Below are 15,649 nucleotides of genomic sequence, written 5' to 3'. Positions count from 1 at the left end.
GAATTGGCAATTTGTTACAATACAAGGTGTTTTTTCCTAGAGCCAGACGGTGTCACTACAGCAGTCAGGGATTTGGTGCCAGTGCACACAGCACATTCACATAAAGATGGCATTTTTCATATCTGGAAGTGATATTACTAAGCTGAAAATATGAAGATACTCACTTTAGTAAATCTTCCCTACATTGTTTCTGAGGCGCAAAACAAGCAACTGCCCAAACTTTAATTTCAATGCCAGCATAAAACTGCTTTCCTCGCATGTCCCAGACACCCTGGTTGGGTGTGGCTACTGTTTTATTCTTTAAAAACAAAACAAAACAAAAAAAAGAAACAAAAGAAAAGAGAAAAGACATTACAATCTAAGGCCATTTGAATATGGATGAGGGGATAAACAGAACTCTATTTGGTATTAGCCAAAAGACAAAGAGCAATAATAAGCATAACTATGGGTAAATTCACTGTGGTGGTGTAGAAAAGCCCTCCGTTACTCTCTTTTCGACTGGTTATTGGAAGAAGCTTGCTGAGCAAAATGAAAAGCTTACCCGGCCTCCATACTGTAGCATTGGTGCTGGAAGTACCCTGCCTGTGAGCTCTGTCATTTCATTGTGGACAACAATACCAAATTCTTTAAGGTATGGGTCAGGTCCACCCACCATGCTGTTACTCTTCACCTAAAGAACAGGAAAGCCTGCATATATAAGAACCGAAGAGTACCTGTGTCCCATCAGGAGTTTTCTACTGTTTTGATTTTGCATCTCAAACGCTAGCTTGTCTTAAAGACCATGCCTTACTGACCAGTCTGCTGATTTCTTCCTGTCTGTCGGGAGCAGATCTTGCCGTGGCTTTGATCATCGTGGACGTCTGATTGTCTGTGAGTTTCTTTATACATCGCTGTCCTGCCACTATATTACAGACCTGCCAAGAGGCAAAGAGAAATTCATTTGTGTCATGGGCTTCTGTATCTTAAGCCTTTGACGAACTCTATCTTACATCTTCCATTCCTTGCCCCTCAAAAATGAAAATTCTGTTATATAATCAGCCCCAAATATGTTAGAGATTAATACTAAATTCTACCACTTGCTTAGATACGATGTTGTTTTTTAAGTCATTCAAGAAACTGGCAGATTGGCAAAAGAAAATGTAGCTTACCTCGAGTGGCAAGTACGTATGCTTTTGTTCTTGTCCTACTTGGAGACATGGCAGGTGGGGGTATTTCAGCTGCAGACTATACTTTTGCTTAAAATATTGAGCTACAGTACATTCCATAGCTTGACCATTTTCTAGCTGTAAAGGAAAACTATAGGAGACAATGTCTTTTTAGAAATTTCAAGTTCTCTTTTCTTAAATAAGCAAACAAACAAAAGTCTACTAACATTTTCTACCTTGATCAGTCACTTAAAAACAAAGGTCAATCTTTACTTGTACATTTTCACTTAAGTCATTTTGGTATTTAATCCAAAGAGTGATCACGTTGGAATTTTCCATGTTTTTTAAAGCTAGAATGAGAAAAAATTATAATTAAAGTTTAAAAAGAACTTAAAACAAGAAGCTACAGAATCAGAAATTACAGAGATTCACTAGATTAGATCAGCTAACACCTACAGAAACAATCTCTTGTTGGCTTCTTATAGATAGAAATTTTGTTTGCTTAAGAGAATTTTCTGTTTTTGGCAAAATGAGTGTAGCATAGTGATCGGGCCCACATTTTCAGATAATTAAAATGTCCCATTAAACCAGGACAAATATATGTGGATTTGGAGGCAACAAGACCAAGTACATGAAATTGAGACTATGCTAGGATACTTTGTATAAACTGAGGAGGGAGATTTAAGAGATTGTTTATTTGACTCTTCCAGTGGGCAAAGTATCTCTAATACTTGGCACAATACTAACTTTAATCTTACTCTCTTAATTGTTACAACCCCGCAAAGTAACAACGCTGTGAGTATGACCTATGTAAGACTCATGTAACTCTCCTAGTCTGAATTCAGGACTTCAGGTCATAAGCAAGCTGGCCACTGACCACTTCAGTGCAATTTAGCATCTATGTCTGAGGAGAAAATAATTTTGTTCAGCCCCATATCGATCCAAGAATGTTTACATTTCTGGATTAAAATCTGTTGCACTTATAGAAAATAAAGGCATGTTTAAAATTGTTTAGAGGTAAATTTTATTTGACACTGCAAATGAAGAAGGAAAATATTACTTGCTACAATGACTACATTTTAATTACTGTTAAAGGTTCACAGTCTATACTGTAAGATTATGTTGTACTAAAACCTAGTGGCTTTCTGCAGATTCTGAAGTCCAAGTGATAATATAAACTTGAAATGAAAAGTTTATTTCCTTGAAAAATTAAAGAAAATAAATTTGTGTGCTTTTAATTTTCATGCATAAATTATATAGGTATGTAAGTATAATTATTCTTATAGGTTGTAAAGTAATTAAATAATGAAAAAGAGACAGTTCCTCTTGAAACAAATGCTAAAATTCTCAACAGTGATTTCCTAAGATTCTGGTAACATTTTTCCCCCTAGAGAATGAGGTCAATGACATAATATGAAGATACCATGGAGTATCACTTTATAACTCTTAAGGAATTTATGTAATGTGTACATGAGTTCATACTGAGGAATTTATTCAAATCAGATTGAATTAATATACCACATTTATCCAGAGGTCACCCACCCCCCAAATTTAGCTATCTAGACCAAAGGCCTTCAAAGGTGGTTTTGACGTACACTAAAGTTCAAATATCGAGAACCACGGATCTAAAACAAAGTCAGATTAGAATATAAGCAAAAAAATTAAAAAATTTTACAGGGCTTCTGAGTAATCAAAAATGTAAAGGTTATATATGTAGGTTAGTTACTTGGAAGAGACAATATTTATGTTATCTCAGTCATGAGTTTAGTGATACAGATTACAAGAACAAAATTTACGTAGATGGTAATTTAAAAAGTACTCTAGCATGTAGTTTCTCATTAGGCGTAGTTCACAGTGAATCCGAAGTTGGGTGATTAGGCAAATGAGATGGGGAAGTGAAAGTGAGTGTGCTGCTGGAGGTGTGCCCTGCGCGCACGGACAGCTGGAAGAAGCAACAGCCAGCTCCAAAAGGAGGGAGAGCAACCCACACAACTCTGTAACCTGAAACCAAGTTTCAACATGACTTGTGCAGGAAACTGTCAAGGGCTCCATGATACACATCTTCCCATGACAGCCCCATATCACTTCGAGGCCTTAATAAACCCTTTGGGCCACGCATTGAGATTCATAACAGTATAATAAATGATGATAATAGTGATGAGTCTGCATCACTAGATAAAAGGTGATCTCTGCTGAGCACACTCTGTTTAAGAGGTGAAATGAATTAAAGGCAGGAAATAAGTTTTACAAATGTCTATCAAAAAACGTTAAAACATTTTTAAAGCTTTGGTGCTTAAACGCGAAGAGCTCAGTGATTTTGAAAAATCGCAGTAGGAGATACCAATTCCTCAAATGATTACAGTAGCTTCCTCTGTTTGCGAAAACGTAATGCTGTCATTCTAGATGCGGTTAACATACGTTTGATGACTGGCTGGCCGTCTAGTCACGTTGCAAACTCGGTATTTTCGCTTCATCTGTCCACAGTGAGTCACCTCAACTTTAAGACCTGAAGTTGAAAAAAAAAAGTTAAAACATCAGTATTAATTAAAAGCATAAGGATAAAAACAGATTCAAATGTCTTCAGAAAGACATGCCATTGTACAGGACATAAGTTGCAAGGATATGGGAATAATTTCGTTACGTGTAGACAAAAAGCCTCAGCTAAGCAGAAAATACTAGAACCCAGATGATTTAAGATTGCAACCACTTTAATTTATTACTTTGTTCAATACATAATTACTATGTATCCATTATGGTCAGGTGCTAATGAAACTTATATTCTAGTGAGAGAAGACAGCTAATTACAAGCAAAGAAAAAAAAAATTCCAAAAGGGAAATAAGCAAACTTGTGTTAGTTTATTAAAATAGAAGTTTTTAAAACAGTAAGTGCCTATTATGTGCCAGGTATTGTGCTAGAAACTTTATAACTCTAACTGCATTGAAGCTTATAAATCTGATTGGATTTAATTCTCACAACAGTTTTACTAGATACGTCTTTACATTAGAGATGAATAATCTAAGACTCATAGTGGTTAAGTAACTTGCCCGAGGTCCCCCTGATAGATCTAGCTGGGATGGGCCGGAAGCCCAGGTGAGTCTGACTCCAAGACCACGCTCCTTGCACCATGCTGAACTGACTCTCCGAGACTACAGTAATGCCAATACCTACCTCTGATTTCTTTGGTAAACTTGACACGCTGGGAATCTGTTAGAGGTTTGGTCTGTTCATTGATGTTCTGAATGTCTAAAACCTCACACATGAACTCAATGATAGGCTGAGCCCGGTAGAAGGCAGTTGCAGATACTAACAAAGAGAGAGGAAGGGGAGGATACTTAGCTTTGGGGAAAGAGACAGGACCAAGAAAATGGGCCAAAAGACTTAAGGGGGAAGAGAATCCCATCCTACCGTCAATATTGAGCATCATATTCCACATGGCAGGTCTCACAGACTGATGAAAGCCAAACCAAACCTCCCTGCCCCCTCCCAGAGGGTGGTAGTAACCTTCCGGAGGTGAGAAAAAGGACCGGCCCACTGGAGTGTATCTGAAGAAATGAAAGTTTGCATGTTTTACAATAAAAACTTGAAAAGTCTTTCACTTCACTCTCAACTTCGTAAATTGAAACCAAGTTTAAACTATGACCTATGTAGAAACCTTTCAATGACTCCAATGCAAACCATCAAAAATAAAAAAGGTCCGATATCTGCGGCAAAGAATTCAAACTAAGGTACTAACCTCATGGAGGGAAGGTGTCTTGTGATAACATCAAGTGCTTGTACTGAGTCATCTGGGACTTCATTCAAGTGTCCGGCTAACGCTTCTAAAAGCAACTGAAGGCTCACAACTGACACCCACTGAACAGACACTTTAAAGGTCTGGTCTTTCCCCTCACCTGGAAGGGTCACTTCCATATCAACCTAAGGAAAAATACACATATATGTATATTTACAAAGGCTGAGAGAAAGTTCCCAGAAATATTCAGTATAGTATATGCATAAAGGTATTTACACATCTGGAATTGCAAACCACTGGAAACTACTTACAGGTCCATCAATAGGGAAATGATTTAATATCAAATAGTAACATGATGCAATAGTTTAAAAATAAGGTAGATGCTACAAAATCTATGAACCTTAAAAACACTATTTAAGTGTTTATCTCCACTTAACTGTGCTAAGTGAAATAAGCCAGACACAAAATGACAAATATGGTGTGATTCCACTTAGAGGAAGCACCTAGACTAGTCAAAGTCATAGAAACAGAAAGTAGACGAGCAGTGACCGGAGACTGGGGGAGGAAGGAGTGGGGAGTTATGGCTGAATGGGTAGAGTTTCAGTCTGGGATGATGAAAACTTCTGAGGTGGATAGTGGTCACAATTGCACAACAGTGTGACTATACTTAATGCCATAGAACTCTACACTTAAAAATGGTTAAAATAGTACATTCTATGTTATGTATACTTTACCACAGTAAACATTTTTAAAAAATATTTTACTATTTTTAGAGAAAAGGATGGAGAAAGAGAGGGAGAGCAACATCAATGTGTGGTTGTCTCCCATGCACCCCCGACTGGGGACCCGGCCGGCAACCCAGACATGTGCTCTAGACTGGGATTCGAACCAGCAACCCTTTGGTTCGCAGGTCGGTGCTCAATCCACTAAGCCACACCAGCCAGGGCAAATTTTTTTGAATTAAAAAATAATAAGGGCAGGGTAGCTCAGTTGGTCAGAGCATTGGTCTAAAACACCAAAGTTGCAGGTTCAGTCTCCAGTCAGGGCACATACAAGAAGCAACCAATGAATGCATAAATAAGTTGAACAACAAATCGATGTTTCTCTCTCAAATCAATTTAAAAAATAATAAGGTAGATTTAAATGTACAGAAATGGAAAGAACTCCCAGACATATTGTTAAATGAAAAAATATATCAAAACAATATGGAAACAAATAAAAATGTACATAAATAAATGCACAAATAGCTAGTGCACATAAAAACATCTGAAAGGACACATACCAAACTATTAGGACAGTTTCCTCTGAAAAGGAAAATGGGATCGAGGACAGGTGGGGAGGCAGGTTGCCACAGCATTTCTAGATTGTCTAAATGAGTTTATAATGAGCATATATTGTCATATGACTTTTTTAATTTTAAAAATAAATTTTTTAAAAAGTTACTGTGGCATTATGTATATTTTCATAAATGGGTATTATACAAAATTCTATAATTTATAAAAACTCCATGGTCAGATTCAAGTAACATCTTAACAATGTGAGAAATCTGGAATATGTATAAAATGACATAATCAACCCAAATTCTAATGTTCATTTAATGTTTAATTATCAATTAACTATGGGAGAAGAAAACATGGACAGAAAAACCTATTATCACTATGAGAAACAACTAAGAATTGAATTGTTATTAGAAGAGGAAACATTTTTGTCCTATGTAATTACTACTAAATTGGACCCAAGTCTAATAAACAGTTCTACTGTCAACACTTACCCTATCCCGTCCAATTGGCAATGGATGGGCGGTGTACATGTTTCTTTTGCCATCATAGCCAGGCTGCCGATCACCAAATATTTGCATCTTGAAGTGCCGCACCATTGTATCTACTACCTCCCTTAACAGTAATGGAGATAGTGCAGGTTAGTTAGCTTGGAAAGATGGTGAACAGTAAGGAAACTATCGTCATACCTTAATCATCTAAATTCAGTTCAAAAGTCCTTGGGAAAAGTAAGAGTTAAAGTGACCATTGATTTAAGTAATGAAAACAACAGTTAACTAAAGAAAGGTAATAACAAGTGAACAAACACAACTATGAGATGATAACAAAGGAGGGGAGTAAAAGGAAAGAGTGATAAAATTTATGGCATCCTCTCATGGTCCTGCTTTCCAAATCCCTCTCCTATGATAAACACAGCCTTATAAGAAAGAATAACCTCTGTCAGATATCTAAGTGTGGTATGTTCCTATTGAAAATGATAAATTTGTTATCAAAATATACATTCTTCAAGTTTACTGGTTTTGGAAAAGAAAGTGGGCAGAAGTTCAGCAATCTGAGGATCAATAAATCTAAGATGCACCATACTCAAAAGAGTAATTCAACCTCTTTGACTAATGCTGGCTACTTATAATTCTGCATACTCTCTTGTTTTATTCAGAGTGTTCCCAAGCAGTGGAGAGAAGGGAATGTTGTGAAATGTCCTCATTCCATAAAGACTACCAATGTAGTTTCTTTCTTTTCAGAATGAAAGCCTTTCTCTCAAGCATGCGTAGCTTTACTGAAGCGTTCTTGCATATATGCCAGATCACACCATATGCCCTGAAATAAATGCCGTTGCAGCAAAACAAGAGTATATAGTTTAAGTTGGAGTCTGTGAGATTTTGGAATGATACAGTCATTGAAAAGTCAGGTGCTGTGTCTTACCAATGTTAGCGATAACAAGAGCATTCTTAGAAAAGCAAGAATCCTAACACTAAAGACTGCTTGAATAGCAAAGTATGGAAAGAAAGAAAAGGAAAATGGCTGTTCTCAGTACCCTGTAAGAGTATCTGCTACAGGGCGATGTCTTCACACTTGGTAAATTCCTATCACAGAGACCATAATGCTTAAATCACCTCATCCACGCCCCTCTTGGATAATGCAGAATTGAACAGAACTTCTTTCTCAGCTTACTTTCTTCAACTCTCCAAGATGATCCATCTGTCTTTCCACTTATATTTTTCTCATGTCCGTCACCGACACTTAATAATAAAATTTGAATTTCCAGATAGTTCTATGCCCCATAGACACTAATGTCTTCACCTACTTTTATAAATTTCTGCTACCCTTGGACAAGAAAGAGTGATTTTTCTTCTTCCTTCAATAAATGTTTACTGATTGAACTGTGATGTAGCCAGCACTCTGCTAGAATCTGTGGAGGATAACCAAGCATGAGACAGCAAAGGAACTTATCATCTCAGAGAAAAACAGAGCCTACATGTTGAAAGAATTAGAGAACAACAACAACAAAAAATTAGAGAACAGTAGGACATATAATAAATAAGTTATATGCATTTATATAGAAGTCTACTCTTTTTCATCCTTACCTGTTGACTCTACGAGGCCGTTTTTCTGGTTTAATGTCCACATCATAGTGGTACACGTCTATTTTGGGAATCTGAACCTGAAAATGATTGGCTAACAGTCGAATAGGTTTCCCAACAGTTCCAAGGCCAGGACGGCGGGGTGGCTGGAACAGGCTGGTCGGAGGTCCTGAAGAGATTGAAAGACATTTGATGTGCTGTTTGGTCATGAAGAATGATATTTCCTTCATGATGATGATGATGATGATTAATATATCTACAACTACTGAGATCTTATTATTCACAAAACATACTAAGAAATGAAGAGTTTGGGGTGTCTTTTTTACCTAAGGTTCTCCAGATTTCCAACATTTTACCATGTTGCAATTATTTTGAATGTGAGGAACATCAAAATTAGTTAGACAGTATGATGAACTCCTCTCAGATGCCAGCTACTGTAGAAAGCCTTCTACGAGCACCAGTGCATCTACAGACAGGCTTACGGAGTTATGTGCCTTTTAAATAAAAATCTTGACCCTGGGTGCCATCATCATGTTCAGGATGGAGAGGACCCATTAATCTTTCACAAATCGGCCAGCATTATTATAGTGTGTAGAGACAGGAGGAGGTTAAACAGCAGCTATGTTTATCAATTTACTTGTTAGTTTAGATAGTGGGACAATATCAATAATGTTAAACTTTCTTGTTTATAACCTGATGCTTTTAGAATCTGGATAATCTGATATTTCCTAATCATAAGGTCTATTTATTTAACCTTAAAGAAGGTTTATTTATTTATTTATTTATTTATTTACAAGGTTTATTTATTTAACAAACATTTATTCACTTATTACATGTCTAACCTGCACTATGGACTCAGAAAAAACACAGCTTCTGCCTTCAAGAACTCGCAGTCCTTCGTGACCCAGGGGAGATTTTGTGCCCCGGGAAACAGGCAAATAAAATGTCTGGAGATATTTTTAGTTGCCACACTTGGAGATGCTACTGACTTGTAATGGGTTTGGGAAAACACAGTCTGGGAAATATTTGTGTACAAAAAACCTTACTCCTTTCTGGAGATAATGTCAAATAGACACTGGCCTAAAAAATATACATATTTTCTGCTATGAATAGGTGTTCAGTAAAGTGGGTTATGGTTACCATGGAGAGTTACAACACTCTTTATTGCAATGGCATTTTACCAAGAACAAAGACAATTCACTGAGGAAAGAAAACTTTGATGCAAGATGCTGTCTTGTCCAACATCACTGAGGAACATCAAAGCAAGCACTTTACTGAAGCTTGTGCTGACAGATCACCGTATACAAATTCTTCAAGTACTGAATCTTTGCACATATTAAACTCATTGTTCATTCATCCCCTAAATTCTGCTTATCCTTCGAAACTCAGGTCAGGTGTGACCAACTTTCCAGAATCTCCCAGCCTGGAGGATGTATCCTCTGTGTTCCCAGGACCCTCTGCATAATGGAGCACTCAGTACAAGTACATAGAAACAGCCTGCTAAGTTAGTTTCCTCCCCTAGACTGTAAACTTAGAAGAAACGAACCTCCAGGTCATTGTTACCTCTTCAAGACCTAATTCAATGACCAGTACATTGTAGAAATTCCATAAATGTTCAACTGACCACTACTAATAATCCTTGTAGCAGTTCCAAATAGAAACTAAACAGAAACCCAATCGTTCCTCAAAGCCAAGAACTGACCGTTATTTTTCATTAAAGCAAAGCACATAATTTATACTAAAAATACTGTTGCTTGGAGGTGAGTTCCACTTCTGGTGTAAAAGGGGATCTGCTCTGGGTGTGATAAGATATTTGTAAACAAGGTAAGAGGTCAATAATAAATCATATCAGAGGTGATTGGCACATTGAATCAAATCATACAGAGAAGTCAGCCCCGCATATCCCAACAAACACTTAAGCAATCATTATATCATAAAGTTGGGTGACATCCAGCTTGATGAGAGAAATTGTGAATCAGAAATTTGGGTCAAATAACTTATTCAAGGATATATGACTTTAATTTAATTTAATTTAATTTTATTTTATTTTATTTTATTTGTTCTTATTTCCTGCTTAGCTTGAAGACTTTGATTTTAAATTATGACTAGAATCCAGGTCTCCTAACTGCCAGTCCAACTCTCTCCCTCCCCAATATAGTCCACGATCCTTTGGAATCTCTACCTCTCTGAACTACTTGGTACCAAAGGGACAGAGACAGAGGAAATGAGGGGAAAGGGATTAAGAAGTAGAGAAAAGCAAATAATGTTTGTTTTCATTGGCAAGAAAGAAAAGTCAGACAGTGAGCGGTCATTTCTTTTAATAAGTTTAGAAGATTTATTTAGGAAACTATATTCTAAAATTTTCCATTCCAAAAGCTGGCTTCTTTGAGTTTTGCAAACCACTTACGAAGAAAAAGCACAGTGGCTAAGGCTCTGGCACCAAACTGCCTGGGTTTCAATCCTGGTTCACCACTCCCTAACTCCATGACCTCAGTCTAGTTTCTTAGCCTCCCTGCGCCTCAGTTTTCTTATCTATAAAAGGGGAATATGTGGCAATAATAGCATCTGTCTCTTAAGGCTATTGTGAGGATCCCATGAGATAATGTCTATAAATGGCTTAACACAGTGCCCTGTAATAATAGTAAGTGCTCCGTAAATGTTAGCTAGTAGATTATACTTGCATAAATATTACGGTGCTTGAAGGTCCCTGGGCTTTATATTGGGGGCATCACAAAAATTTGGTGACAAAGTCAGAAAATTACTTCTTCCAAAAAGGAAACAAATATGATAACATAAATTGGATGAAGTTAGTCTTGAAAGAAAAGGAGGGCATTACACCAGGACAGAAGACCCAGACTCACCCTCATTTCACCACTCAGCCATGAGACCTGATCGAGTTAATTAAGCTCTCTACATCTCTGTTCTCATCTGTAATATGGGGATAATGTCTGTTTTACTTACTTCACAGAGAATCAAATGAGCTAATAACTATGAAGGCACTTTCCAAACTGTGAGGCACTGTAAAAATAAAAGTTATCACTGCTAGAACCAAAAGAAATGGTATTAAATATATTTCCAAGTTATTGTTGTCCGAAATGGAAATGGGGTGAGGGAGAGCAGAGGAAGACGAAGAATACGTCATTAACTGTTCAGGTGAGGAGGGCACAAAGCTCCAGATTAGTGCGCTTTAATAAAGAGGCAGGAAAGCTCCTCTAGGTTTTACAACAACCTGGACAAAGCATCCCACAAGACTTTCAACTCCCTTTGCTCTGGTTCTATGCTTGGCATGCAGCTTCTTGTTATTAACTGGGTTTCCAAGGTACTGTGACAGCAAAAGAGGAGTTTGCCAGAGAGCAGACAAGAAAATATTCCAGTCAACAGAAAAGATCTATGTGACATGTTGGCTTATTCGTTAGCATCTTATAAATGTGGTTAGTGAGAATTAATTTTCCACAATCCTAGGTGAACTGGTAAGTCCTCAAATCTGCAAAAGCTAAAATCAAACAACAACAAAAAATCCCTGGGACATTCCTAATACCACTAGGTTGATCTTTGCCATGAAAATCAGTTTGTACACACAGTTACATAGTCTCTTTCAATACCACTTTGTAAAATGCAACAGTTGCTTCAATTATGAGTTACTCACAGGGGAGAGAGGGAAGGAACATTTGTTAGTATCTATAACGCATTGGTCTCTACAAGACTTCTCACATACATTATCTCGTTTCATTCTCACAACAATCTCCCAGCAGTAATTATTATTGCTTCATTTTATAGATGAGGAAATGAAAGTTCAAAGAAATTAAGTAATTTGCCCAAGGTTATACAACTATTAAATTACTAGATTGGATTTGAAGAGAAGTCTGTTACATTCCTAAAGACTTGATCATGCCTTTCGCCGGGGGCTGCAGCCGAAGTAACCCAGCATAATACTCACACTGACGTTTATCAAATAATATTACTGTGACAAAAGCAATTTATTTTTAAAAGGCACATGAAATTTTATTATGAGGTCCTTTTGAAAAAAAATAGTTTAAACAGGAAATTAAGGTGGGATTAAGTCACTCAGTGCTGTAAACAAATTCTAAGTAAACAAACCTGGAAAGTTTCCAAACTCAAACGGTAAAGTGAATTTTCTATGCACTAAAAAAAATGAAATGATCTACAACTAAGTCCACTGCGTAGATAAGGTCTGATAGTAAAGTTAATTCTAGTTCAGACCCTAAACCCCTCCCTACTTAGCCAAAGCATTAGAAACCTGTTGGGGTTGGAGGTGGAAGCACCAGGCTCCTCTGCGGGGCACTGGTTCCAACCTGGAATGGTGCCTCTGATTAGGGCAGAGTGGGGGACACAACCAGAGGCCACTCATAACGATAGCAAATTACATTTTCCAAAGCACTTTCTTCACTTGATCCTCGCAACCACTCATAACCCAGTTAGAAGAGAACTCTGGGCATTAAAGCCTGTGCTGGAGCGGGCTGGCCGCCAACTCGCCTGTCACTGGGGTGTTGGTCCAGACAATTTTGGGACTGTCACACGGACAGATAGACAGAGCCATAGGACCATATTCCCCGAGCCACCAGGGCCTTCAAGAAAGGGTGAGTACTTTGCCCCTTGGCCTTGGGGGCAAGGGGCATTCCTTATCTGAGGGCTCTGGACCTCTGCCAGTGCAAAGAAAAATAGGGCTGCAGCCCCAAACCAAGAATACCCCTGGTAGTAGGTGGGGGACCTTCCCAGTCCATTCAGGCCAGGCCTCCGCAGCGCACCAGCCACAGATCATCCCTTCGGAGGCCCAAATTGGCCTCGTCTCAACCACCTCCCTGAGGTTGGGTCAGGTCTCCCCTCTACTACCTGGAGGCGCGAGTCACCTTCCTGAGCTTCCTTGCTCAGACCTTCAGAGCCCGCACATCTCTCCAAGCTGGGGCGCGGTCCCCGCCCCCCGAGGCCCGGGTCAGCTCCCCCAGCCTTGTGCAATGGGGCACAGGTCCCATTCCCCGGGGCCTGACGGCCCGAACCCGGGTATGCACGAGCCATTGGGGGCGACCGAGAGCGACAGTCCCGCCCGCCCACCAACCCCTCCCGGGGCCCCGTTCCGGCCGGAGCGCTCTCCTCACCTGGTCCCAGCGCCTCCATGGCGGCGGCGGGGGCCGCCTCGCCCCGGTCCCCGGCGCCTCCCGCTCCGGGCCCCGCCGCCGCCGCCGCCGCCGCTGCGTAACGCTTGATCTCCGGAATATTGGCGCTGGAGGGCAGCGCCGCGGAGACGCGGGCGCTGGGCAGGGGGCGGCGGCGGCGCCTGGCCCGGGGACAGGGACCCGACTCCTGCGGCTCTTCCGGCCTCAGCGACAACAAAAACAATCCCCGCCGCCGCCGCCGCCGCTGCCAGCTGGAACGGGAGCGGGAGCCAGCGCGCGCGCCCGGCGGGCGGGGACGGGGCGCGGGGAGCGCGCGGCCCGGGGTCCCGGCTTGCGGAGGGGGCGTGCGCTGTCCTGGAGACCGAGGGCACCGAGCCCTGCAAGGGGCAGGGAACGGAGATGGGGCCGGGCGGGCGCGCGCCGGAGGGGGCAGTGCCCCGAGGACGTGCCGTGTACGCGCGCGCCCGCCCGCACTGCCCTGTCTGCCCAGGGCAGCCATCCCGGGCACACGACTTTGGGGGGGCTACGTGCGGTCCTCCCAGAGTGTCCTGCTACACAGTGCCCCGCGAAAGATCGGGATCCCAGACCCCGCCGATCCACAAACACAGCCTCCACTTCTGTCAGTGGAAAGTGCCCTGAGATTCACACCAGGCACCTTTCCTCCTTCCTCCCTCTTCAAACTACTTCTTTCTCCTCTGTCAGTCTCCCCTTCCTCCACTGTCCTGGGACAGAGAACACGAATCATCACGAGTGCAGCGCTTTCCCTCCAACATCACATACCCAGTTGCCCTTCCCTCCCAATGCAGCCAGAAAGCACCACGAAATGGACCATGATGAATGATGCATTCTCTCACTGGTCCCATGACAAGGTCCTCTGGTCAGAAAGTCATCAGTCACCTCAAAAGACAACAGTCTTGCTTTCTCTGATGACTTCACCTTAGCAGCCAAGAGCTAAGGAAGCAGTGTCCTTGGAGTTGTGGTCAGCCCAGCAGGCCTAGCGTCACTGGGGCTTTAGTTGGGACTTCGAGTTGGAGAACATAGGCCAAGAAGCTATTTCTAATCAGCAGAATGGGGAACTCTCTGTCCACCAGTTAAAAAGGGGGACTTAAAACAAGAATGGGAGAAATTCATTTTCTGTGTCCATATTTCCTCTTCTTATGACTCGAATAAGAACACAGGCAATAATGGATTAGGGCCCACCGAATGGACTTTTGTTTTAATTTAATTATTTCTTTAAATACTTTATCTCCAAATACAGTCACCTGAGGGTTAGAATTTCAACATGTGAATTTTTAAAAAAGATTTTATTTATTCACTTTTAGAGAAGAGAAAGGAGGGAGAGAAACATCAACCTGAGGTTGCCTCTTGCACACCCCCTACTGGGGACCTGGCTGGCAAACCAGGCATGTGCCCTGACTGGGAATTGAACCAGTGCCCTTTGGTTTGCAGGCTGGCACTCAATCCACTGAGCTACCCCAGCCAGGACTCAACAGATGATTTTTGAGGGGGACACAATTCAGCCCCTAATAAGTATAGTGAGATATTTATTTGAGCAGCTATAGAGCCAAATTATTTTTGTATGTAATGATTAATAACGTGAAGTGCACACCATGGCCAGCCACTGTATTACAGGCTTCACATGTCATTGAGTCTTTATAGCCACCTGTAAGGTAGATATTATTAAGGGAGGTATTTGTACAGATGAGGAAACTGAAGCTCAGGAAAGTTAAGGAAGTCAGGCTCTACGTTTTATGATATACCAGTGAAGTATGGAAACATTCGAATTCTATGTCTGCATTCTAGTCCTGCTAATTCCATCCCCTCCTGCTTATGGTATGGGACTTTTAATCAAGTGATCAGATTCTAGTCTACTGATACCATACTCCAAGTTTCTTCCATAACATCATGCCACTTCACTGTTAAACCGGATATTAATTAAAAACTATAGTAGCAGACAGAAAGTTTGAAGGGGAGGAAGTATTCACTAAATGAGTAAACTGGTTCAGAGCTAAGAGGGTAAAAAAACCAACTAGAGGTCAAGTGCTGTGTTACAACTAGTAGCCACCTCCCTTCTTCTCTACCCTAGGCTGAATTCTTCCAAATGGCTGTTTCAGCACAGTTGAAACAGTGCTGGTGGCTTCCAGCCTGGTTTGAGACTGGCTTTCCCACTCTCACTTCCTAACAAAGTTTCTCCATATTATAGCTGGTACCATAAACAGAGACCATAGCTTGTTTCCTGTATTGAAAATAGCCTCGGAAACTTGGGTATGAAATATATTTACT

At 40.6% G+C, this 15,649-nt stretch overlaps 1 protein-coding gene across 2 annotated transcripts in view; it reads right to left on the bottom strand.

Annotated features, from left to right (window-relative positions):
- AGO4 (argonaute RISC component 4) overlaps window positions 1–13,759 on the bottom strand; it is a 33,102-nt gene extending 19,343 nt beyond the window's left edge. For both annotated transcript variants that reach the window (XM_053920240.2, XM_053920241.2), the window contains exons 1-11: window positions 13,349–13,759; window positions 8,238–8,403; window positions 6,648–6,768; window positions 4,880–5,061; window positions 4,552–4,688; window positions 4,315–4,449; window positions 3,564–3,651; window positions 1,149–1,296; window positions 795–914; window positions 542–670; window positions 165–298 (exon numbers count right to left, since the gene is read on the bottom strand). In XM_053920240.2, coding sequence (XP_053776215.1) covers window positions 165–298; window positions 542–670; window positions 795–914; window positions 1,149–1,296; window positions 3,564–3,651; window positions 4,315–4,449; window positions 4,552–4,688; window positions 4,880–5,061; window positions 6,648–6,768; window positions 8,238–8,403; window positions 13,349–13,367 — 1,379 coding nt within the window. In that variant the 5' untranslated portion in view covers window positions 13,368–13,759. The remainder of the gene's footprint in view (window positions 1–164; window positions 299–541; window positions 671–794; window positions 915–1,148; window positions 1,297–3,563; window positions 3,652–4,314; window positions 4,450–4,551; window positions 4,689–4,879; window positions 5,062–6,647; window positions 6,769–8,237; window positions 8,404–13,348) is intronic.
- Window positions 13,760–15,649: the final 1,890 nt, after the last annotated feature.

This window comes from Desmodus rotundus, chromosome 3 (assembly GCF_022682495.2).
Source record: "Desmodus rotundus isolate HL8 chromosome 3, HLdesRot8A.1, whole genome shotgun sequence".
Lineage (NCBI taxonomy): Eukaryota > Metazoa > Chordata > Mammalia > Chiroptera > Phyllostomidae > Desmodus > Desmodus rotundus.
The sequence above is the reverse complement of the archived record's forward strand: the minus strand, read 5'-3'. Positions and strand labels throughout refer to the sequence as shown.